This window comes from Dermatophagoides farinae, chromosome 5 (genome assembly GCF_024713945.1).
Source record: "Dermatophagoides farinae isolate YC_2012a chromosome 5, ASM2471394v1, whole genome shotgun sequence".
Taxonomy (NCBI): Eukaryota; Metazoa; Arthropoda; class Arachnida; order Sarcoptiformes; family Pyroglyphidae; genus Dermatophagoides; species Dermatophagoides farinae.
In genome coordinates, this window is record NC_134681.1 from 977,835 (window position 1) to 1,001,919 (window position 24,085).

Sequence of the window (24,085 nt, forward strand, 5' to 3'; positions counted from 1 at the left end):
AACAATTTGACTTGAAACTTTGACATTATTTTCTGTTGTTGTTGTTTTTGTTGTTGTTATTCGTGTCGGTGTCAGTGTTGGTGTTGTTTATATATATATATATTTTGGGTTGATTTTTTTTTCCAATTCAATTTTTCACATCATCATCATCATCATAAACATCATTGTCATCAATTTATTTGATAACTTTTGGATGGCAAACAAACATTATTTTTATACATCAGAAATAATACAATACATTCTACAACAAAATTAGCTCGTTTTCTCCTGTTTTTTTTTTCATTGAAACTAAACAAAACTAAATTGTGTAAACAAGAACAACAACAACAACAACAACAACAAAAAAAAGTGGCAGAGAAATTGCTCTACATACAGCACTCGTACAGGCATTTAATTTGGTTCAACTTTTTTTTTATTTTTTATTTTCAATTCACAATGGTGCGTGTGTGTTTGAATTTCCAATTTTATTTTTTTATTATCGTTTCCAAGTTGCAAAATTCTATTTGTTTGTTTGATTGTTTGATTCAATCATATATATTCGCACTTTTATCGTACAGATAAACAACAACATCGTTAAAGAATTTTTTTTTTGAATCAAATTTCTTATATATATAAAATAATGGTAGAAAGTTGAATTTTTGTTTTGAAAGATTGTCTGTATGTCGGTTTTTTTTGTTATCTTCAAACTTTTCTAGAATGTCAATGTTGACGTTTAGTCACCGATATTGTAAATCAGTGAACGTTCATCATATGTAAATCGACATGCGCCTGTCTGTGGCTACAAATATATAAAGAACTAGCTCGATTAACCATGCGGTTTATATACAGCTTGTAATTTTGGTGTGATCTTCTCTTCTCTCTTTCTTATCATCTTTGTAAATATAATACAATACAAAATCTACAACAAATTTCTGTAAACTGATTTTTTTCCAGCAAGTAAAAAAAAATGTATTTTCATTTGATGCGGGGAAGCCCTGAAATTCCTTTTTTTTAAATGCATCTATTTGATGAGCTACTACATGTGTGTTGTGTTGTGTTTCTTTGAACCAAAAAAAAACTAAATTGTGTAAACAAGAAAATTCTATTTTTAACAACAAAGGTTTTTTTCAACAACAACAAATACCGCTTTGGTGGCAGAACTATTTAAAAGTTGTCATGTGCATACGTGATTTTCATTTTGTGTGCCTTTTTGAGTATGTATTTGATGATGAAATCTTGCCTGAAGACTGCATTTATTGGAATGATTTGTTCTGTGTTTTTGTTTTCATGATTTTTATCTACTCATCGCTTATTAAGTTATTCCGGTTATTATCCTGATTTCAGCTTTTTTTCATTTAAAATAAAGAAAATGGAGCATTTGGTTGCAAAAGCCACAGCGGTCGACGATTCAATGTTTTCATGCGATGAACCCAAAAGGTTATCCTATTTTATGGATCGATTATCATGTTCAATCGCAATATTGAACCACAATGGTGGTTGTGCTCAATGAATGCGTCCATTCCACGCAGCATTGAAGCTCGAATATTTTATTTATGATTTAATTAAAAATCATTTCCTACCATTTAAATTGGTTCGTGGACGATTTCCTGTCGTATTGGCTAAATTTGCTCTTTGTTTAATTAATGTTTTAAGGGAAATTCGATGATTAAGTGTGTACCTTCCTACACCAGCTGTTATCATATATATGGAATGACTTTTATGTGGCTTTTTCTGCAAAAATCCTAATAATCTGAAGACATGATTTAAAAAACAACAATGACCAAACGTATACCAAAAATATCGTATTTCTTCAACATTTTTTTGCAATCAATTATTTCGGTGTACGCAAATTTTTATATAAAAAATAACCCTGGTAGCAACACGCCGTGCATAGATAAATTTAAAATTGTTGTTCTTGACCTGCGGGTATCCAGATTGTTTTGGATTGATACCTTTACTGATCAGCCGCCACACCTTATCCATTATATTTTTGCCTACAATACCGAGCTGTCTTTATTATTATTTCTATATCGATTGTGATTGTGCATCTGTTCATCAAATAAACAACAGTCAATGATTTCCGCGCAATTTTTTTTGTTGTTGTTACCCATTATTCCGGTTAATAATTTCAATATCTATTTGTAGATATTTTGTTTTCCTGGTTTTTCACCATAATCAATCAAAATGGATAAAATTTTTATTTATTAACAATTTCTTGAGAATTTATAGCCATTTTATTCCGAATCAAATGATAATAACAATTAGCATCATAAATTGTCTTTTTAAAAAAAAAATTCTTCAAACAATAAAAAAATGATGATTAAAACATTCAAAATATAATTGGCATAACAAAAAAAAAAATCTTACAAAATCATCCATTTTATCCGTACATCAAATTCTTTTGTACTTTTGATTTTGTTTCCAGCAAAAAAAAAAAAAAAATGATGTGAATATTCTAAATCTATTATCAGCCTTTAAATTCCTTTCTTATTACACTTGAAATGCGATTATTATTGGAACGATTAAAACTTCTTAAAACATTTCCATTGACGTTGATGTTTCTTTTTTTTCGCCAAAAAAAAAATTGCGATTTTTTTTCATTTTAAAATCCATTCTTGAAATTTTAAGCACTTGTTCATTTCACTTATTGACGACAAACTGTTAATGTGTATTTTTATTTTCCATTCACAATAATCAATTTCAACGTTCTTTTTTTCCAAATTCCATCGTGAAGCGATTGTTCGGTTAATGACCGCTTTGGATGCAACAAAATGTTGATTGAATTTTCCTATTTAAAATCAATAAATAAAAAAAAACATTAATTTTTATACTACCGATCGATGGCACCACTAGCAGTGAAGATTCTTGATTTTTTTTTCTCTTTAACCTTGACAACTATGATGATGATGATGATGATGATGATCTGAGATTTTGATAAATTAATTTTCTTGAATGCATGGTTTTTGTGTTTGGTTTCTCGATAAATTTTTCTTTATTCAAGCTTGACTCATCATCATCATCATACACGAAAAAAATAGTCATGTGGATGCAATATACAAATGAGAATGACAAATACATACAATTACAGAAACAAACACACAAACATACACACACAGAGAGAAAGAGAGAGAGAGAGAGAAACATATGACAAAAATGTCAATCAAATTCTGTGTAGAAACAAAAAAATAAAACAGAATCTCGATTGATTTAAAGAAAATAAAAGAAAAAAATACTATGTATCCATTGTGATCTAAGAGCGCTTGCATCCATATTATACACACATTCTCATCTTGATCTCTATCTCTCTCTCTATTTCTTTTTCTTGTTTGGATTTTAAATCAAGAAAAAAAAACTATGAAAAGAATGAGAAATTGTTAAAATATTTTTTTTGTATTCAATCTAAATTTTCTCTTTCTATATACTTTTCTAATGTTAAATTATTCAACAACTAACCAACCAACCAAACGAACAGAATATTCAACAAGAACGAATGATTCATTTATTTTTTTTTGCTGTTAGTCATGCTAAAGGCAACAAGAATCTAATAATTTTTTTTCAGTATTCTACGACATCATCACATAGTTTTTAGTAACACTGTTTTTCCGTTGCACGTCCGAATGTAATTTTTTTTTATTTTTATTATTTTGTTAATTACATTTACAACAATCATTGGATTCAAATGATTGCCGAAATCCAAAACACTTGTATATTGTATAACATTGTAACTGTATCATTATCACTTGTAATGGGAATTGTTATTTACTTTAAATGAGAGAGAGAGAGAGAGAAAAAAAACAACAACAACAACAACAACAAATGAAATATCTTTTTTTTGAAAGTTTTGATTTGTTTAAAAAAATCATCATTAGCATTTAGAATAGAATTACAATGAATGCACGGAATTATTACAATTTTTATTTCCGATGTTCATATCAACGAGTAGGAACGCCAAAAAAAAATCTTCATCATCAACAATCCACCAAAAAAAAAACCGGTCAAAATTATCTTTCGTGTGTTTAATCCTATTTTGTTTTGTTCATTTATGCAATAAATAACTTTCTCAAACAACTTTCTTATTTTATTATTTTGAAACTTGAATAATTCAAAAGTTTTTCTTCTTTTTTTTTACTGATTCCGTTGCACTCACACACACACACACACAAACACACACAAACACACACCTACCTTGTTTTCAGACATAATTTATTCATTCATATAGACACTAAGATATGAGAAATGAAAAAAAAATGAATATATCGGGAAATTAAGATTGTAGTGAGAAAAACACAATTGGCTCAAAATGAAATTCATTCCATCCATCATCATCATCATCATTCCGGTGTCTAAAAATTGATTGAAACATTTGAACTTTGTTGTTGTTGTTGTTTGTTTTTTCTTTGAAATTTTGTAACAAAATGGACATTTTGGTGATTGAATGAATGAATGAATGAATAATTCAAATCATTCATTCGAATATTCATTCTGATCTTATCTTTTTTTCAATCAGATTCTATGGATTGAAATGTAATGATACATTATAGAATATTTTTTTTTCTCATTCTGGCCTGGTTCTTAAAAAAAAGAACTATTCACAAACACATCTTTTTTTTTGATGGTGGTGGTGGTGGTGGTAGTGGTCCTCCCGTTGAAAATTTATTTAATAGCAAGATTTTATTTATTTATTTATTTTTTGTTTATTTAAATATTTCAGATCATCAACATCAACAGCAGCAGCAGCACCACCACCAGCACCAGCACAGAAACAGAATTAAGAGCTGTCATTTTAGAAAAGAATTTTTCAAAATAAAGTGAAAAAAAAACTTAAACTCAGACATTGCGATATTAAAACACACACATACAGACGACTGATGGCGACGAACCAAATAAATGTATGTTGCCAATCAATGATTCAACCAAATACATAGAGAGAGAAAGTAATAAGTTTTTTTCTGCTTCATAATAGATGCTGATGATATACAGCACTGAAAATATACACTACAAACATTGGTGATGATAATCGATAATGATCGATAATGATGATAAACAAAGATAAAATACAATACAAACAACAATAATAATGATGATGATTAGACTAGTTGACCATATGCATGAGAATGTGACAAATTTTTCAAAGAATTTTTTTTGATAATGTCCAAAGATAAACATGATCTGAATTCTTTGATGTAGATGCCAAGTTTTTTTTTCAGTACATCAACCGTAAATGAATTGAATGGCGCCACGAGAGAGAGAGAGAGAGAGAGAGAGGGATATATAGATGTGATCAACATATACGAAACAACAAAACAAAACTAAACAAAAAAAAAATTTCATTCATTTTATTCAATTTGAATTTTTCATCATTTCATTCCCATTGATACAAACTTTAGCCAGACAAGGCGAATGATTCATTTCTGGTTTCACAATTCAAACTTGAATAAATTTATCTTATTGGATTAGTCAGAATCATCATCATCATCATAAACTTTATGTGTTATAATTATTTTAAAGTAAAAGTAAAAAAAACAAACAAACAAACCCACAGACACATCGAATTTTTTTCTTTGAAATCAATCAATCCGTTGGATTTGATCGGAATTCAATCTGATTCGATCACATAACCATAAATGATTTCTCATCGATACATCTCATTTATTGTCGTTGTTGTTGTTGTTGTTGTTGCTGCTGCTGTTGTTGATGTCATTCCTCCTCCCAATTCACAGCATTGGTATCAAATTCTTTTTTTCACTTTAATTTTGTTTGAAAATTTTGTTTTTATAAGCAAAAAAACCGTTTTTTCTCTTTCTCTCTGTCTGCTCGTCTACAGAATGTCATTTTGATTATAAATTTCACAATTCATTTCCATTTTATGATTCTACTTTTTATTTTTTTTCCAGAAGAAACAGTTTATCACGAATAAATTTATATATTAACAATTTTCAAATGATTCAATTTGATTTGAATTCTTTCCGACCATATTGTATTCCTCTACCAATCAACGTACATCAAGGTATAGATACCAAAAAAAAAGAAACATTCACGTTTTCAATTATAAAATTCTTTGGATTTTGTTTCTTTGTTTTTTGATTTCAATCATGTTTTTTTTGTTTCAGCTGAAATTAACCATCAAAATCAGCCATCAAATTCAAGTGGTAGCCAAAACGGAAGTAACCACAGCAGTAGTAGTAGTAGCAGCAGTAGTGGAGAGAGTGGTGGCAGAAATGGCATTTATAATAGTCAACTAATTAATCTGATTAAATCGCCAACGCTAACATCATCATCATCATCACCACCATCAGCATCAAGACAACGATCAACTACAATTTCATCACAACGATTACAAATGAAAAAAATGGCAACAAAAAGTTCATTTCCAAAACGTGTATTGTACTATAGAATAATTGGACCATTAATGATGGTAAGCAAAATATAATTATTCATTCAATCTTTAATTTTCATTGATCACATTGAATCATTATGAATTAACAGCTAATGATAATAGCATCCATATCGATATCGATGTTGCAAAAATGTACACAACAACCAATCACTTCGGAATGGAAAGTTCAAAGTTTTCAAATAATGATGATCACCGATCAAAATGAACAAGAACAAATGATCAATCATTTGATAGGCCGTTTTTATCTAAAACTAAATATTCTTCATTCAATATCATTATTATGTATTCTATTGATTATTATTTATTGTTATGTTGATTTTGTGCCTAAAAAAGATGTTGATCTTAAATATTTTTTTCATTTTATTGTAAGTATCAAAATTTTTTTTCTGTTGTTATCTCATATCATTTTCATTTCATTTCAATTCATTTTTTTTTATCTCCAGTCAATAATCATAGTATTCATTGTAAGCATATCGACATTATATGCATCATATGTTGCATATCAACGTCCATGTTCATCATCAAATAGAACAATTTGCTGTAAGATTATCGGTTCATCTGGTTCATGGTATTCAAATGATCAAGAATCTTTTGAAACAGCTATCAATATGAAAGAAACATCAATGATTGCCATCATGGTATTGGATCTATTTATAGCTATTATATTAATGATGACAACATTTATCTATTTTCATGATGTAAGACAAGATGCAGCAAGATGTGGTTATCTATATCGTGTTCATAATGAAAATTATATTGTCCGTTAGTCTGTGGTCAATTGATTTTGGAATGAATCAGTTCGTTATTCGGATTGCAAACATTCATCATTTGATTGATTTTCAATTCATGTTTGTTTTTTTTGGCTAATCGCTTTTTTTTAGTTGAAATTTTTTTTTCTACATGCAAATTGAATTGAAATTTTTTTTCAAATCAGTTTTTTTTCATTTGAATCAAATGATTATTAAGAAAATAAAAAAAAAACAATTGGAATTTGACGTTTTTTCTTCTTTGTGGAATACAGAAAAAAATTTTTAGGAAATCAAATTAGTTTGCAGTTGTATTGGATTGCGATGTATTTTGTTGTAAAGTTGATGTTGATGTCGTCGTGTTAGTTGTAGCGGCATTTCGCATCATCTATTTAATAAAATGTAATTATCGATTATTAGACTGGTATTCTAATTTTCATTAGAAATCGGTCTTACATTGAACAACATTTTTGGTCCTACATATTGACTAAACATTGAACTAGTATAATTACTGGCCATTGTTACTGCATTAGTATCACCATCACCATCTCCACCACCACCACCAAAACGGCAACGAATATAGCCATAGGAATTTGAACCACTTAATACAAATCCGATGCTAACTAAAAGCTGAAAATGAAATTAAAAATTGTTGTAGAAACAAAAATCAATAACATTACCACCCAATGAATGTTGAATGAAAATATTGCTGATATAAGTGAAAAGAACCAGAATATAGTGAACAAAAATAGTCCAATCCAGAAAACGGTTGAATCTGAACCACCACTTGGCCTTTGTGATTGTGATTCATTGGATTGTTGCTGTTGCTGCTGTTGTTGTTGATTGAATAATATGAATTCAACATCATTAGATGTACCTTGCTTTTGTAAATTCGTATTAACATTTTTCGATTGTGATTGTTTACGATTTTCAAACATCCAATGCGATTGTCCATCGTCATCAATATAATTCCACCAACGAAGGCCAACCAATAAACGACCGGTAACATTTTTTACAATCCAAAAATCCATTGAGATCAAAAATACGAGAATAACGAATAGTCCGAGAAATTCTTGTGCAAATATTGAACCAAATAAATAAATGAATATTGCTGCAATCTTGAATATTAGATGAAAAGTAACGGCCCATGGATGTCTATTATAGAAATAGAAATCAAAATTAAAATCAAAATTGTAAACTGTGCAAAAAAAAAAACTAACCTGAATTTAGGTTTCATCTGTGTATTATTATCGTTGTTTACAACACCAAATGTACCATCCTGGCTGAAACCATAGCCACCGGCATCATCGATATTTGCCGGACGTGATTTATTTTGTCCCATAAATTTGAATGTAAGAAAATTTCAATATCACAAACATAAACAAACGAAAATCAGAATCAAGGAAATCCATAAGAAACAAACACAAAAAAAAATGAAATTAAAGTCGGCGAGCAACAACCCATCAAAACATTGGCCAAAACTACCATCTAGTGAAAGAAAATGACAATATTGAATTTTGAATTTCATTTTTATTTTTATTTTTTTTTTTGATTATCTCAAGTTTTCAACAAATAATAAATAAACTGGAATAATTTTCTTGTTTTCAATGCAAAATCAATATATAAAATATAAATATCAATGAATAATTATATTTGGAATTGGCAATAACCACGTATTTATCCAAAAAATGAAATACAGCCTTGACATTGGGTTTCAAATATCGAAATTTCTATAAATGCCATCATAACCATTTGGAACATTAATAATTGATGATCTGGATTTTTCATCATCATCATCATCATTATCCGATAAATCCTGTGCAAGTTGTTTGAGCTCTTCTTGACATTTTAAATAGCTACTGATTCGATTATATGAACATTCCATAAGATTATCAATTTCCTCGATTATATTACCATCAATAATCGATTCTAAACGTTTTTGATTGCCAACATCACCAAAAACATCATTGTCTGTCAAATTTTTCATGTTTGAATTATTGGTTAACGATGATTTACGTGTTTCAATCTGTGAGTTGTTTGTTGGACAAGGATTTTCATCATTATAAACAATGATCACTTTTGGTTTTCGAACAAAAGAAACATGTTTTGAATTTTGTTTTTGTCGTTTTTGCCGTTCATTTTTAATGTTCATCATATGTTGACATTTAGATTTTGAACATTTGATAATACCGCCATTTTGTGTTGAACATGGTGCACCCATAAAATGAATAGCCGATGTTTCGGATATAATTTCCTCAATATCTTGTTGTTGTTCATCATCATTATCATCATCATGATCATCAATGACAAATTGACGTAGTTGCCAATGTTCTTCCATAGCTGATATTTGTTTTAATGGCGTTGTAGTTTTTGATGCTATTAAAAATTTATTTGTACAAACAAATGAAAAAAAATGTGTGTACAGAAAAAAATCAATTAAGATGTTTTATGTGCAACAGGTTTAAATATAAAAAAAAAGAAATAAGAGTTAAAACTCACCTCGATTACAAATGATGGAGAATATCAACAAAATGATGATAAAAATGACAAGTGTTAAAAATATATAAATGCCCAGTAGTGCTATATATATATATATATTGAAATCAAAAAATTAAAAGAGAGAAAAAAAAGAGAAATCGATTAAAGAATTACATTATGAAGATTACCGATTGCCAATTGAATGACGATTTTTTTTTCATTGATGTGATCAATATTAATGGGAATATTGACAAACAAAAACGAATGATTGCCATTCGGGCATATTCATTTTTTTTAAAAGCCAAAATATGAAATAGGAACAAATACAATAGCAACAAGTTTTTATTCCCTTTCATATTTTCCCTGTTTTAAAAAAGTAATAAAAAAAATGCCATGTTAGTTTCAACGAACAATCTGGCTTTTCCATTTCATCAATCGTTATCAAATCTGTAGTTGTCTCCGCAATAATAACATTGTTATTAATGGTGGTTATAGTTGAATTTTCCATCATTAAACAAACAACAAGTTATTAATATGATGAATGAATCGATTGCAAATGATTGAATTGTGGTTCTGGTTTTGATTATGAACAAACGAAAAAAAAATACAGAGAGAAAAAGAGAGTGAACAACAACAATTAAAAAAAAACAAACGAAGCAAGTTTGATATTTGAAACGAATGAAATGAAACCAATCGAGCATGATTCATAAATTCGAACGTTTGGCTTCCGAATGGTAATACGTTCATATACAACGTATTTGTAACAAAAAAAAAATTCAGAAATGACCCAATTCATTTTTCAATTTAAGATACAACTTTGTTTTTTCTAAAATTCTAAATTTGAAATAGAAATATATATTCATTTATTACATGAAAATGTGAAGAATGAATTTTTCACCATTCTTTCTACAGCTACATCATCATCATAATCATCATAGTGATCTTGGTTGGCTATTTTTAGCTCACAACTCATCCACCACATAATTTGATGCTACAATTTCGACGACAATAATAATAACAACAACAACAACAACAACAATGACGACGACGATGTCGACGATGAAAAATCTATGCTCAATATTCTATTGATCATAATAATCATGTAAATCAGATCGATACGGATTTTGATTATTCGATTTTTTTTCTTTGTATCATTATTGTCAATCTACTGAGATTTTGGATACCATAAAAAGTGGAATACGATTCAAAGAATGAGTAGACGAACAAATCGTTCACATCGTACGTCTGCATATTCATCTTCATCATCATCATCATCATCATCATCGTCATCATTATCAGGTTTTAATAATGGAAATAATTGGCTTAAATTCTCCAATACATCGGTCACATGGGCACGTTCAAGACAACAACGATCGGATTCATTAGCTCAGAATTCGACTGGTATTGAAACATTTCGACGACGAAAAATTTTCAATGCATCCACCGAATTTATACATGTTGTTAGTCTCATTTTAATGAGTAAGTAAAAAATAGATAAATAAATTTCAATTTGAAATAAAACTAATTGTTTTCAATAGGTCTATGTCGCCAGGTAACAAATCGTTCATTATTACAGCGACGAATGATCATTTATCTATTCCTCATATTCATTGGTGGCCTTTTAAAGGATTTTGCTTCGCTGATAATTCGTGCACTTGTATTCTCTTTGTCATCTGAACATTTTCTAAATCGATATTTTGTAAAATTGGCTTGGTTTTGGAATACAATTCTTTTAGTACCATTGATCATTTTATCAAGTTCAACATTATACCTACTTGATTCAATACAATTGACCGATGTGGATAAATCAATTGAAGATTATCATGAACGTAAAACTAATACGGCATTAATGGGTGTTGGTGGTGCTACCAGCACGAAAACTACATCACAAAATTCATCGTTACAAACAAATGGAACTGGTACGAAACAAACATCACAGATTATCACATTACAATCATCAAGTCAAAATCAGAATCAATCACAATTGTTGATTGAACAATATCAACAAGCAATACTGGCACAGGCTGATCAATGTCAACAATGTCAACGATTTTCATTAAGATGGTTTGGATATTCGGCACAAAAAATTATTCAAATTGCCATGGTGAAAGATATGATTCGTTTTATAATTTGCAGTGGATTTTATTTGGCTTCTATTTCAATATTTGCTATGATACAATTTTCAACTACAACTCGTAATCGATTATTATCAAATGGCAAGTGTGATTTTTTTGAATTTTTTCTCATTTAATTTTTGTGTAAATTTTTTTTTAATATTATGTAAATAACAGAATTGGCTACCGTATCACAGGTGAATGTAACAACTACTGGTGGTTTTGATATATCTGGCCATGTTTATATATTGATCTTTTCCAATCTAATGATAATTGAAGAATGTACAATAATGACTGGCTGGGAACCACTTGGTGATCGTCTTTATGCATTAAGTGTTGAATTTATGAACATTGTGATTGGATCACAATCACCAACATTAACTAATAATATCGAAATGAATCGAAAATTATATCTATCTTGGTCACGTTATCGATCTCATAGTCGAAAATTACGATTAATTTTTTTGGCAATTACATTATTGTCAATTGTATGGGATTTTATGCTGATGCAAACAATATTTTTCTATCATAGTCTTATAGAAAAATTACTTGCAATGTTATGGGCATTCATCGGTTGGTATGTTTGTTACAGATTTCTGTTTCCATTGCTTAACATTGAAGTACGACGTGTTTCGATCGTCAAGGGTCAGAATTCAAATACAAATACAACGGCTATGACATGATCAAAATAAAACAAAAACAAAACAAAAAAATATGGTGCATATTTTCTATCACTCGTCAGTTACTAAAAAAAAAAAAATTTATTCAATTGATTTCACATCATAGTGTCAATCAGAAACAAAAAATTTGAAAATTAAAGTAAAATTAATTAATAAAATTCAATCATTCAAATCGACAACACTAGATGGCAAGATTGTGGTATCATGCTATTTTGAGGCAAAATGTTTACATCAGTATCAATCGGTATTATTTTTTGTATATGCATTTACATGTATGTGTGTGATTTGGCTACGTTTCTTATTGAAGCCGGCGTTGTCATTCAACATTATCGTGTGAATGTGTGTCTGTGTTATTCAGTAGAAAATTCTGATGGAAATCTTGATAAAAAAAAAACTGAGAAAAATTAACGTTAATTTGACCATCGTCATTATTTTTTGTGTGTAAATAAGTTTAGTGGCCATTTTTTCTCATAATCATTATCATTTTACTATTAAAAAAAAGTGTCTGTATATTATATATTATTACAGATCCAACAAGTTGTAAAAATCGAAGTACAAAAAAAAAAAAATACAATGCCTGGTCCGGTATCATTACAGAAATTAATCGAAACAACACCATTTTTCTTGATAATTCAAGCATTAGCCATTGCCATTGTAACATGGTATTGGTTTTGGTATCGTTCAAATTCAAAACGTCATCGTCATCAGGATCGTCAATTGACGGCTGAGGTATTCTATGTTCATAATAAGCTAAATATAATGTGATGGATGGATAATTTGTATTTTTGTTTTTGTTTCATTTAAAAAAAACAACAAATTATAGGAACTCGAAAAAATACAATCATGGCAACCAGAACCATTAGTACCGGATTATGATCATAATCATTTTGCCTTAAATCCAAGAATCATATCTTCAATGTATGGAAAATATTTGATTGTTGATGGTAAAAAATGTTTGAATCTGGCTACACATAATTATCTTGGTTTGGCCGAAGATCGTGATTGTATTGATGAGGCTGTGAAAGCTGTAAAAAAATATGGTGTTGGCAGTTGTGGTCCACGTGGATTTTTCGGCACTGTTGGTATGAATAATAGTGTTTGATGTTTGATTATTTATTTAATTTTTTTTAAAAACTTTTATTCAAAATTTCTAGATATTCATCTAAAATTGGAACAAGAAATTGCTCGTTTCATGCAAACCGAAGAAGCAATACTTTATTCATATGGTTATGCTGCCATTTCAAGTGCCATTCCAGCCTATTCAAAATCGAATGATGTCATTTTTGCGTAAGTTTCATTTGATGATTGATGCGATAAATTAAAAAAAAAAAATTCATTTCAGCGATGAGGCTGTCAGTTTTGCTGTTCAACAAGGTCTCATTGCATCTCGATCTCGAATTGAATTTTTCAAACATAATGATATGGATGATTTAGAACGATTATTGGATGAACAATTAAAATGGGATTTAAAAAATCCTAAAGAAGCAAAAAGAATCTCACGTTTTATGGTCGTTGAAGGTTTATACATTAATGCTGGTGATATTTGTCCATTGGCTAAAATCGTAAGTGTTATAATCTACTGTGGATTGATGAGAAGAAATATGGGTCGACATTTTACATTTTTACATATTGTTTTTGTTTCAGATTGAATTAAAACGCAAACATAAAGTTCGTTTATTCATCGATGATACCTGTGCATTTGGTGTACTTGGCAAAAATGGTCGTGGTATTGTTGAACACAGTGGTTGCAGTTTAGATGATGTGGACATGATTGCCGCTAGTCTTGAATATGCATGTGCTTCATATGGGGGTTTTTGTACTGGTACTATATTTGTTATCGATCATCAACGTCTTTCTGGTTTAGGTTATTGTTTCAGTGCATCATTACCACCATTGCAAGCAGCATATGCTTTAAAAGCTATTGAAAAGATACAAAAATCACCTGAAACATTGGTTCAATTACGTGATAATTGTAAACGAATGGATGAATTATTACGTTCATATCGATCATTGATCACTGTTGGTGGATTGGATATCTCGCCTATCAAACATCTTCGTTATACACGAACTATTGATGAATGGCTTGACGATGAACGATGTCCTGATTATATGGAACAGATCGATAATTTAATGGCAAATAATAGCCAAAATAGTATTTCCACTCATTATCGATTGGATACTATGCGATTGGAAAAAATTGTCGATTATGTATGTATAACAATTATTATTAAAAAAAATTTTTTTTTTCATTTCTTTTCACATCAATTATTTAGGCATACAATCGTGGTTATGGTTTGACCGTTGCTCGTTATCTTGAACGTGCTGAACATAAACTTCCAAATCCAAGTATACGTTTGATTATTAATTCATTATTAACTAGCCAAGAATTGGAAAAAATAGCCACTATATTGGTCGAGATATTCGATGACATTGAGAAGGAATTTTTTAATGGAAAATTTTTCCACAAATCAAATGAACGTTCCAATATTGAATGAATCGTGCCATTTGGACCACTAAATCCGATAACAAACAAGTAAACAAACAAACAAAACCATACTTACTTAGTCCAATTTCATATCTCAAATTTAAATTTAAATTTAATCATCAAGTATTATTATTATCATGAACATTTTTTGGCTTAATTTTTGTTTTCAACTAACAATCTGTAAAATGAATAAATCTATTACAATATTTCATGCTTACATATTGATTGATATTATCATCAATTATCGCTGCCTTGTCACACAAATCTTGATATCACTATGCTATGCTATGTGTAATGTATATGTGGATAAAGAGGAAAAATTTTTGTTAAAAAAAACTTGAAAAGAAAAATAAAATTTATTATTGATTGATTGATTGATTGATTCAAACATGTCAATATGTGTATATATATTGAAAATAATTCAAATCATATTGAATAAACAATTCTTCTTTTGCCTTTTTTTTCATTTTTTTTTTACTTGTAAAAAATCGATTGTAATCATAATCGATGGAGGTGTGTGTGTGTTTTCATTTACATGTTCATTCATTCATTCATTCATTTTATTCATTTATTCAACAAAAACTATCGTGAATAGCAAAATGCACGTTTTTCGTTTACTCATTGTGGTCAAATATCTTGTCATCATCACATGGAAATATTATATATGATCATATCATATTTTAACGAATATATGATAATGATGATGATGATGATGGCTATTTTTCACTTTGTTCTTAACGAAAATTTTCACTGCGGATATTATTATTATATCCGATTATGTAATTACAAAAACCAAAAAAAAGAAAAGAAAAAGAAAAAACTTTAGCTCGATAAACGATGCATCGATCTAATCAATCGTTTTATCCGAAAAGATCATGATGGAAAAGAAAAGAAAAATTGCCATTCAATAGTCAAAAATTTTCTCATCAGATTGTTGCCGTTGTTGTTGTTGTCGATGATTCTAATTTACTCAATCAGTCATTTATCATCAACTACCGTTTTGATTATGATGTTTTAGACAATTTTTTTATTTATTTCTTTCGTTTTTTTTTTGTTTTTGGTTTTCGCATTCGTCTCCCCCTTTTTTATTTTTGTTTGAATCTATATAGTCAATAATGATGATTCATTGGAAAATGAAGTAAAAAAAAATTTGTCAGTTTTAGACATGATGATGATGAGAATAGTGATGTTAGTAGACACACACTGGTGGCGGTGGTATTGATGATGATGTGGAGAAAGTGTTGTCTATCTTGTGTTTTTTTTTGTTCCTGATTTTTTTTTGTCCACTATTAACAGAGTTAATCATCATCATCATCATCATCATACGGGCATTTCGATTGTTTGTATATGATGAGTATTCGATAGTTTGATTTTTCATCAATTTTTTCTCCTCTCTCTACTCTATCTCATATATGACGATGTTGAACATTTTCATTTTTCGATTGATCGATGGATTGATCCTCTCTGTAGTGTAAAAAAAGGTACGAGAAAAAAAACAATGGCTATACATACGAAGAAAGAAAAAATTTTTTTTTTTTTTTCATAATATTTTTTCACGATTCGTCACTTGTATGACAAAACTTTAATTTTTCATTTTCGTTTCTATTTCCGAAAAATTTTTTTTTTTTCGTTGTTGAAAGTGTTATATTGGCCAATGTCCATCGGATATATATATGTGAATGTTTATGTGTAGTATATATATACTCTTATGATGTGTGATTACATATTATTTGTTTGACAAAAAAAAAATGAAAAGAAAATTTGATTTTTTTTTCTTCGTTTGTTTGTTGTTTGTTTGTTTGTTTCACTATGTATTTACATTTGTGATCATCATCATCATCATTTTCATTTCATTTCATTTTTTTTTTTACTTTATTTGAGCTAAATTTAGAATTCATTCATTCAGTCATTCATAGTGTATGTATGTATGTATGTCTGGGGTTATTTTCTGTTCATATATATATTCGGATTATAATCGTATTATATATTTGGACGATCAAACGATCGAAAGATCGAACGATCGATCGATTGAATAATAAAATAAAAGTTTGAATGAATTTTGTTAATATTCTTTGTATTTTTCATTTTTTTTTTTTAGTTTGTGAATTGAGTGAATTTTGTGTGAAGGAAAATTGAATTTTCGTTGTTGTTGTTGTTTAAAAATTGAAAATTATCCGTGCAAAAGATGGATTTTCTTTTTTTGGCCGTTTTTTTTCGTGTTTGGTTCTGTGTGTGTGTGTGCATGTTCACGGTTAATTGAGTAATCTCATCAAACAAACAAAAATGAGATTTGATACAAAATGTACAATGAAAAAAAAAGTTGAATATAAAGGATTCATCCAATTTTGTTTGCATCTCTCGATGATGCTAAACCGATTTCGATTTCTACAATCATCTCAGATGGATTTTTCTTTTTCTTTTTCAAATAATCTGTTGTTTTGTTTTGTTTTTTTCAAATCACACATGTGATTGGATGCATCGAATGATTAATCATTCATTACTAACGATGATGACAATAGCTATGATCATCAATCGATTAATATATAATATATGAATATGAATATGAATATGAATATAAGTTTGATTTTGAAATTTTGTTTTCTAATTGTGTGAGAGAAGCAAACAAAAAATTTTTTTCCCCTTTGCAATACAATTTCCGATTACATATTATAATTGTTGTCGATTGTAAAACTTGATTGAACCACTGTCATCATCATCATCATGTCAAGTGTTAAGTCTTTTTTGTTTTTTTTTCATCATCATTACCATGCAAAATCAAGCAAGTGACAATAATAAGGAACATTTGAAATTTTAAATTCAAAAGTAACAACAACAACAACAACAACAAAAATTGAAACGGATATGAATTAAAATAAAGTTCAACGTATGGAACTATCTCTCCGGATTTTTTTTTTGTTTTGTTTTGTTTTGTTCAAATTATATTGGATCAGAAATGAAAAAAAATGTCCATGTCCATGTCCACCAACGGGTCAGTTGCAACAACAACAACAATATTTGTTTTGATCAACCAAACAAACAAAAAAAAAATAAAATAAAAATACAAGAAATGAAGAAAAAAACAAAAAAAAAAGAGAGAAGTTTTTGTATGAATTTCGGAAATGAAATGCAGAAATAAAATAAAAACCTATTATGACCAAATAGCCATCACAATGATAATAATAATGATGATGATTTGATTTGATTCGTGTTTATGACATGACAAATAAATGGAAAAAAAATTTTTTTAATTTCAAATTAAAAAAAACTAAAAAACATTGATGACTACTGAAACTGACCACTGGTGTTGATGATGATGGACATTCATTTGTTGTTGTTGTTGTTGATAAATGTTTGATGTTTTCTCATAATTAAATTGTTTTTTTTTCTCCATTCATTTGGTTTTGGATAATTAATATTATTATATCATCATCATCATCATCATCATTATAATCATCAGCAACTGAGATTATAATTATAATAATATCATGACAAGAAGAAGAAGAAGAACAGAGAAAAGATTAGTTTGTTTTTTTTTTTTTTTTTTTTGATTGAATGAATGGATTTTAGATTTTAAATTTGGCGATTTCGATATTTTTTTGTTTATCGTTAATCATAATCATAATAATAATAATAAACCTGAATCTATCCATCAATCATCATCATCATCATCATCAACCATGTTATCAATCATCATCATTGGATTAGATCAATAGGATTGTTTTGTTTTCCCATTTGGATTGATTTTTTTTGATTTCTTCTTCTTTTTTTCTCTTTTAAAATATTATTATTATCACATTGATGAAATCAATTTGAAATAAATGGACATACATTGTGTGTGTGTGTGCGTTTGAACCATATGATTTGTTGTCATTCAAATATCAATAACAACAACAACAACAACAACGATAACAACAACAACAACAAGGAGCTTGTTCGTGGTAACAAATAGTCGGTTATTATCACCCATTATTAGAATCAATTTTTTTTTAATCTGTGAAAATAACGTGAATTGCTTTTATATTCAAAAAAAAATTTTTTTTATTGTAAAATGGGTGGACATATCGTGATGTTTGCAAACGGGGAAAAAAATTGATTTGAATAATTCCTTTTTTCGTTGTTGTTATCAGTACAACTTGTTATTATTATAATTTGAATTGATGAACCCTATCATCATCATCATATTTATCTGGCCATATTTTTTTTTTTTTTTTGCCAATCTATGATGATCTTAAGTTATTATTCCAAAAAAAGAAAAAAAAATGAAAGGAAAAAAAAACAGATTCAATTTTGTGTTTGATTTGAATTTATTTTTTTTTCTCGTGATTTGTTTGTTTTCATCATCATCGAGTTTTTATCGGTCATATTTGTAGCTGATTATGATGTGTTTTATAATAATAAAAAAAATGAATTATTGGAATAAAAAAAAAAAAAAATTCATTAAAATTCAAACAGTCACTGTGTGTGTGTGTGTGCGTGTGTAGGATGGAATCAATTGTGGAGAATTTACGAAAAATAAAACTGTAAAAATCCTCCATATATAAATCATCATTCAATATATGATGATGATCAGTTTGATGATGTGATTGCAAAACAAAACAAAACAAAAAATTGAAAACATAAACATTGGGCCAAACCTTTTTTTTTTGTTCTCCACCAATCAATCCAATCCCCTTTTGTTCATGTATTTGGATTATTATGTAATACTTTATTATATATATATTGCCTTTAAGCTGAATATGATAATAATAATGATAATAATTGCACTTTATTTCAGTCGAGAAATATATTTATTTCATTTATCTAATCTTGTGATGATGATGATGATGATGATATATGTATAATTCAATTACCTGATTTAAAAATGAAATCTGACCAGCCAACCAGCCAACCAGCCAACCAGCCAACCATCCGACCGACCGACCGACCGACCGACCTCAAAGTTGTTGATTTTTAATCTTTTTTTTCAACTTCTTTGCCGTAGATTTAACATTTTTTTCAGACAGAGTGAAAGTGCGAAAATTCAATGTATCATCATTTTCTTCTTAACCGGATCAAATAACACATGAACACAAACCACAATCTCAATCTTTATTGATTAATGCCATCAAATTGTCTTTTTTTTTCTTCAACAACAACTGTAACTAAATTTTCAAACTTTAATGATTAATGTCCTAGATTGGCTTTGTTGAATCATTTTCGGGTAAATGTCACAATCATCATCCTCATTATCAGCAAAAAAAAAAATTTCACTAAATTGATCGGGTAAATCCCGACAAAAAAACGAACAAATTCATTTGATTCAGATTGATATTGGATGCGTGTCGATTATAATAGCGGCTGGTTTTTTTTTGCAGAAAAAAAACACAAAAATATTCTTTAAATTTAAATTTCATTAAAATTTTCAAGAAAAAAAAATCGATTCAAATTGACAACAAATAAATAAAATTGTTGCTGCTGCTACTACATTGGTACCACTACTACCTAATGCCAGACAATTGGTGATGATGATGATGGACATTGGTTTTTGCAAACATTCAACACAGTCTTTTTCATTACATACCATGCTATGGATGGTTGGATGGACATTATTTAAACACAATCAGCTAATCGGGCTATTTTTAGGATAATTTTCCATTCGTCTTATTTGTTCGTTGTACTACGGTTATGTATTGGGCTCCAATCTCTTCAATTGAGATGGACGACGACGATGAAAACGAAGACGAAGACGACGACGACGATGATGATGATGATGATGATGATGATGATGACCGAATATATGTTGTGTGTGTCCATTTTTAGAGTTAGTAATGTAAGTAGCTTCAAAATCAACATCAACAACAATAAAAAAAAAACAGTGAAAGAAAATACAAATCTTAAAGCTCAATTGAGAATTCCAAATTGGAATGTGAATGTAAAACATGTGTGTATGTTTTTTACTGAAAATTTTTTCATTTTTTTCATTTTTTTTTTTTTTTTTGAAGATCGAGTTTTTCTATTGACGATGATGATGGTGATTATGGAAGACAAACCAAAAAAAAAAAAAAAACAAATCGATCAATCAATGATTCTAATCAATCAACATAATAATTCAATTTTTTTCCAAATCAAAAAAAAAAAAATAAAAATTCTTGATCAAACAGACAAAATTTCATTCGCTTTCAATGGCCATATGATAATGATGACGGATATTGGTGTGAATCGAATGAGATGAAAATCTAAATTTATAACCAAAAAAAAAAAAAAAATTTTTTCCTCTTGTCTTGTTTGTCATTCGCACACATCATATCGTATTGTTTGATATGTGACACATACACTACATGCATAGCCATATGTTTTCAGTACGGATATTCATACCGAACGATCCATCAATGTATCGATACACACACTATAACAAGGTTAAGCTAAAGTTTGTCATCGATAAAATTTTATTTATTCTATTGATGAAATGAAAAAAAGAAAAAAAAAATTTTCCCATTTTACATCAATCGGAAAAGTGTGAATTTCTGTCTTCGTTTTGCGTGTGTGTGTGTGTGTGTGTCCAGATCTGTAATGGCGATATGAATGGTGAAAAAAATGACACAACAACAACAACAACAACAACAACAACAACAAAAGATTATTATATCTCAGATAGAAGTGAAAAAAAATGGTGCCATTTTTAAGAAGAAGAAGAAAAAAAATGAGATTTATTTGTCGTTATCTCAGACAGACAAAGAGAACAACAACAACAACAACAACAAAAAAAGGTTCCTTGTTGTTGACTTGTACCAAAATGGAAAACACACATCTTTTTGTTGTTGTTGTTGTTGTTGTGTGTATAAATGAAATAAATCTACTCAAATGTTGGTGGTGATGACATGTGATAATGATGATGATGATAAAATTATTGCTAAAGTCTCAAAAAAAACCATTGAAAAAATTTTATCTTTTTTTCCCACTTTTACAATTTAAAATGTAATAAATTTTCAATTCTGAATGTTCCTCTCTCCTCTCTCTCTCTCTTTCAACTGTTCAATCGATTTGATTTTTCTGTTCATCTTTTTTTTTACTGGCCATTATTTGACCTACTAAATAATGATAATAATAATAATTTATATTTGATTTGGTGTGAAATCAATTTCAATCAAAAAAAAAATTTTTTTTTTCAATTATTGCTGCCTGTGATGATCATTATCGGTATTTTTCATCTTTTTTTTTCTCTTATCTTTGATCATAATTGACGACGATGATGATGATGATGATGATGATAATGGAAGATGCGTTGGCTTCTGGTTTTTCTTGGTTTTTCGTTATTTTTTTTTTTTTTTAGATTTCGTGCTTTATTAAATTATCAAATTTGTTGAAATTGAAATCGAAATTTCTATGGTTTTTTTTATTGATTTTTTTTATTGGTTTAATTTCGGGGGGGTGGGGAAAAAAAGTTATATATGATGACATTACATAGAAAAATATATATATATAAATATACGACGATGTTGATGCTAATTTTATCCAATTGGGTCAAAATAGAAAAAATTTAATATTTTTTTTTTCTTCAGTGCAATCATTATGTGTGTTGTGTGTGTAAAATTGTAAAATTATCCTTTCCCTTGATTCAATACAATGATGAATTGGAATCATAATAATAAAAATGGTCGATTGGAATGAAAATTATTAGAACAAAATTGTTCAAAAGTTAAAATCATCATCACAATCACCACGTATGGAAAAGAAAAAAAAAATTATTCAATCGATCAATCAATCAATCAATCAATCAATCAATCGATCATGGATGATGAATTCTTTTCAACCATTCATGATGAACAAAACATACACACACACACACACACACACACACTTCACAGATATAATTTGGATTTTCTAATTTTAGAATTAAAAAAAAAAAATTTCCAATTTCAAGTTCCATATCAATAAATTCGTATGTTGTGTGTGTGTGTGCGGCTTCATACGTGAATTTTATCATGAAGATGATGATGAATGAGTTAAAATATGCCCAAAAAAAATAACCCGTTATATTCCAACAACAACAACAGCAAAAAATAATTGTCTTTAATGAATATGAATTGGAATGGAAACAAAAAAAACAAATGTGACATTTTTCATTTTTTTCTTTTCAAAATTCTAATTCATAACTCCAAAAAAAAAAAAGAAAAAATGTGATTCATCAAAAATTCCAAAACGCACACGCACAGGAACATAATTATATCAAGCAAAAGTCAAGTAAATTAAAAATAAACAAACAAACATTATGGGTTCTGTGTGTGTGTGTGTGTGTTTGAGGACAAATTATTATTTTTTTTCATTTCTTTTTTCTTTCCATCATTGATGAATAGTTCAAATGACCAAAGGAGAGAAAAAGAGAGAGAGAAGAAAAAAGAATCCAAAATTTTTTTAAAATTTTTTCTGTCTCTGTCGATGATGATGTCTACCTCTCTCTCTCTCTTTCTCTTTTTCATTCACAATTCAGACTATCCTTTTTTTACCCATTTTACTTGGCCTATGGCTATTATCATCATCATCATCATCGTCATATGATGATGATAATGGTGTTGCTGATGATGATGATGATTATGATGGAGCCAAATGAATTGGTTTCGAGGTTATTTTTAACCTCGAAAAAAAAGGTTTTCTGTCATTATTATTATTATTCAGTTTGTAAATATTGTATGTAGTAGTTAATGTTAATAGTATATATATATATTGGTGGAGGTGGTAGTGTTTTCATCATCATTTGTTACACATACAATAGATGACCACATTTTCAATGTATATGGCTTTGATTGTAACAAAAAACAACAACAACAACAGCAACAACAACAACAACAAAAAAGTTAAAATGAATGGAATGTGATTTATATATAATCAGGTTCCAATTTAGCTGACAATCATCATCATCATCATCATCATCATTATTATTGTTGTGATGGATAAGAATGTATCGTTGTTAAAGAAAAATTTACCCTTTAAAAAAACGTGCTAGGCTCCTAGTTTTTTTTCTTGTCTTAAAAATTTACAAAAAAAAGTTTGTCCATTCAAAATGACAAAATATGTGTACAAACAATTCGTTCGTTATGCTACCGATTTGAATCCATTCCATTGGTTTTTTTATTGTATCAGAAAAAAATCGATCTTTTTAAATCAAATCGTGATTAACCAAAAAAAAAAAATCAGATATAATTTAATTTACATTCATCCATTATCGGACA

General features: G+C 28.6%; 5 protein-coding genes across 9 annotated transcripts; 3 read left to right on the plus strand and 2 right to left on the minus strand.

Moving 5' to 3' along the window:
- The first annotated feature begins 183 nt into the window (after positions 1-183).
- Positions 184-7,235, plus strand: LOC124500339 (uncharacterized). 5 transcript variants are annotated; one of them, XM_047064426.2, is made up of 6 exons: positions 5,271-5,704; positions 5,874-5,986; positions 6,090-6,394; positions 6,466-6,741; positions 6,820-7,014; positions 7,080-7,235. In XM_047064426.2, exons 2-6 carry the CDS (start codon positions 5,920-5,922, stop codon positions 7,119-7,121), a joined length of 885 nt encoding a protein of 294 aa, XP_046920382.2. In that variant the 5' UTR covers positions 5,271-5,704; positions 5,874-5,919; the 3' UTR covers positions 7,122-7,235. The 5 variants fall into 5 exon arrangements, with proteins under 5 accessions (XP_046920365.2, XP_075587439.1, XP_046920373.2 ...); XM_047064409.2 differs by lacking the exon at positions 5,271-5,704 and adding an exon at positions 184-438 and having other exon boundaries at positions 6,820-7,235; XM_075731324.1 differs by lacking the exon at positions 5,271-5,704 and adding an exon at positions 2,020-2,097 and having other exon boundaries at positions 6,820-7,235.
- A 127-nt stretch (positions 7,236-7,362) lies between these two features.
- On the minus strand, positions 7,363-8,595 carry LOC124491725 (Golgi apparatus membrane protein TVP23 homolog B). Its single transcript, XM_047054455.2, has 4 exons — positions 8,343-8,595; positions 7,803-8,277; positions 7,579-7,752; positions 7,363-7,510 (listed from the first exon to the last, which is right to left on the minus strand). Exons 1-4 carry the CDS (start codon positions 8,462-8,464, stop codon positions 7,421-7,423), a joined length of 861 nt encoding a protein of 286 aa, XP_046910411.2. The 5' UTR covers positions 8,465-8,595; the 3' UTR covers positions 7,363-7,420.
- A 42-nt stretch (positions 8,596-8,637) lies between these two features.
- On the minus strand, positions 8,638-10,214 carry LOC124491455 (uncharacterized). Its single transcript, XM_047054097.2, has 3 exons — positions 10,012-10,214; positions 9,622-9,702; positions 8,638-9,498 (listed from the first exon to the last, which is right to left on the minus strand). The coding sequence occupies exons 1-3, from the start codon at positions 10,109-10,111 to the stop codon at positions 8,837-8,839; spliced, it is 843 nt and encodes a 280-aa protein (XP_046910053.1). The 5' UTR covers positions 10,112-10,214; the 3' UTR covers positions 8,638-8,836.
- Positions 10,215-10,447: 233 nt separating this feature from the next.
- On the plus strand, positions 10,448-12,518 carry LOC124499356 (uncharacterized). Its single transcript, XM_047063251.2, has 3 exons — positions 10,448-11,079; positions 11,139-11,816; positions 11,892-12,518. Exons 1-3 carry the CDS (start codon positions 10,812-10,814, stop codon positions 12,395-12,397), a joined length of 1,452 nt encoding a protein of 483 aa, XP_046919207.2. The 5' UTR covers positions 10,448-10,811; the 3' UTR covers positions 12,398-12,518.
- Positions 12,519-12,560: 42 nt separating this feature from the next.
- Spt-I (serine palmitoyltransferase subunit I) lies at positions 12,561-15,093 on the plus strand. The gene is made up of 6 exons (XM_047063250.2): positions 12,561-13,123; positions 13,218-13,476; positions 13,549-13,681; positions 13,737-13,956; positions 14,039-14,602; positions 14,668-15,093. Exons 1-6 carry the CDS (start codon positions 12,968-12,970, stop codon positions 14,887-14,889), a joined length of 1,554 nt encoding a protein of 517 aa, XP_046919206.1. The 5' UTR covers positions 12,561-12,967; the 3' UTR covers positions 14,890-15,093.
- Positions 15,094-24,085: the final 8,992 nt, after the last annotated feature.